This window comes from Uloborus diversus, chromosome 6 (assembly GCF_026930045.1).
Source record: "Uloborus diversus isolate 005 chromosome 6, Udiv.v.3.1, whole genome shotgun sequence".
NCBI classification, from domain to species: Eukaryota; Metazoa; Arthropoda; class Arachnida; order Araneae; family Uloboridae; genus Uloborus; species Uloborus diversus.
In genome coordinates this window covers 4,198,555-4,200,907 of record NC_072736.1, presented here as the reverse complement: position 1 = coordinate 4,200,907, position 2,353 = coordinate 4,198,555, and the positions used below count along the sequence as shown (strand labels likewise).

The 2,353-nt window shown below is 44.2% G+C and overlaps 1 protein-coding gene across 1 annotated transcript; it reads left to right on the top strand.

The window, feature by feature from the left end:
* The first annotated feature begins 247 nt into the window (after positions 1-247).
* On the top strand, positions 248-559 carry LOC129224160 (uncharacterized). The gene has a single exon (XM_054858577.1). The coding sequence runs from the start codon at positions 248-250 to the stop codon at positions 557-559; it is 312 nt and encodes a 103-aa protein (XP_054714552.1).
* The last annotated feature ends 1,794 nt before the right edge of the window (positions 560-2,353 follow it).

The window sequence follows — 2,353 nt, the reverse complement described above, 5'->3', positions numbered from 1 at the left end:
AAAGCAAAAACAGAACCGAAACGTTTCCAAAATAAGGAAAGTGTGCCATGCCGTGAGACTGCTCAACCGACTGAATCGCCCGCTTTTTCCCCCAAACCATCGCTCAGGGATGCAGGAGACCTTGAAAAGCGAGATGACCCGCTTTCCCCGAATCTTCTCCGAACGATACGCTTGCATAATTAGGTCTTCGGAATCCTCCTCGTATAAAAGTCAACCGCCAGGACTTTCACCCCCCAGTAACTTCAAAATGCTCAGAGACGCCTTACTCGGACTACTGCTGCTGGGCTGCTGCGCCCTGGCCCAGATGCCGCCGCCCTATAACCTATACGGCGCCCTGGCCTATCCGCCTCCGCCACCACCACCGCAGTACTACGCGCCTCAACCGCCGCCGCCTCCACCGCCCAGTTCTGTGACGTACTCTTCTTCTGGAATGTATCCGGCCGCAGCGTCGCCTTACCCTACCTATGGTCTTCCACCGCCGCCCATGTATCCACCCCCTTACCAGACTTTCTCCGGATCTGGACCCATGGGAGATCCTTTCACGACGACGACCGGGTAAGTTTAGCTAAGGCCCTATATATGAGGCCCCTAGTTTCAAAACCGGATACTTGTAGAAAACCAAATTTTACAGGAGACGTAAAAGTCCGGTTTTGAAAATGAGGCAGACCTTCCCGCCCCATTTCAAGGGGGAAAGAAGCGGTTTTTGAACCTAATATTGAGCAGGCAAATAGGCCTTATGATTCCCTACAAGATTAACAAAAAAAAAAAAAAAAAAAGAAAATCGAATTTTTTGAAAGTATCCGGTTTTGAAACTAGGGGCCTCATATAAGAGCCGACTCATCAGCTTAAGATCAGCCATTTTGGATCGGAGCGCGTGTTTGAGTGGTTGTCTTGTCTTTTCTGGCAAGCTATCGCGGTTGTTGAGTTTTCACTGTGAACAATTATTAGCGGCACGTGAATTATTTATCAAATAAAATATTATTTTTGGCAATATTGGCAAAACCTGAAAATTTTCTCTGGTAACATTAGCTCCCCAACAATGAAAAATCTAATTCAAAATGGCTAAACTTAAGCTGATGCGCCGCGCCGGCCTATCTATATAGCCGCTCTAAGTTTAGTCATAGTGGTGAATCTTCACAAAGTCAAAACACTAAAATTGACTCATGTAAAGTTTGGATGCGTTTCAAGGTCTTTGAGCTACTTGTGAGACCACCCCACATTGAACCATTTGCGGTGGATTCGATTTTTTAGCTATAGCAACAAAATGTTCAGTAAGTTACCGCCCTATAGCCAGGGCTAAGGCAGAAATACATGAAATACACTGCCAGCTCAGTCAATTCCAGCCGAGGACTGCAATTTCGTGCTTATTATCACTCATCAGCCCGGCATAGGAGTGACTGAGCTGGAGGTGAAAAACCTCAAAGGAAACCTAGAGTGCCAAACAAACTCGTAGCTAATACAAAGAATTATCACTGACCAGACGAGCACTCATCAGCCCTACACTCCTATGCCGGGCTGATGAGTGCTAATAAGCACGAAATTGCAGTCCTCGGCTGTAATTAACTGAGCTGGCGGTGTATTTCATGTATTTCTGCCTTAGCCCTGGCTATAGGGCGGTAACTTACTGAACATACCTGCCTTGCCTTCAATATTAGAGTTGAACCGAACCATTGTTTCGGTCACTCGTCTGGTCAGTGCTAATTCTGTATTAGCTACCAGTTTGTTTGGCACTCTAAACTTCCTTAAGAAGTTTTCCACCTCCAGCTCAGTCACTCCTATGCCGGGCTGATGAGTGCTAATAAGCACGAAATTGCAGTCCTCGGTTGGAATTGACTGAGCTGGCGGTATATTTCATGTAGCAACAAAATGATTCTATTGTGGATGCCAAACTAACATTGAATGTAATAATTCTAAGTGGTGTCTTATTACAATCAACAAGTTACGATGTTTCGAATGCGTCATTTTAATGAAGGAATGAAAAAATGTTAGTGAATTACCACGATGGCGTGTTAATAGAATTATGTATCATTCGTTTATTTACGAAAGCATTATTACCAATCACTTGCAGACGGTTTTATTGCGAAAACTGTAGTTATGCTGAGCTGGACACTTTCCTAAGTTGCAGATTATTCACAACTCCAATAAACTATAGGGGGCGCTGCAGTCACTGTCTAATGGCGGATGAAAAAGGTAAAACAAATACATGCCGTAACTTATAACTTGCTTTGACGCTTAGTGAATGACAGTCATTTTTCATCCTGTTTGTGGGAAGCTTTCTTTTCTATTTTTCGGAAATTACAATACATCATAAACTGTCTGAAGCCTGTAATTTACCCCAAAGAAAACACGTGGA

Coding starts and splice junctions, on each gene's coding strand:
- LOC129224160 (XM_054858577.1), top strand. CDS start 248: ATGCTCAGAGACGCCTTACTCGGACTACTGCTGCTGGGCTGCTGCGCC.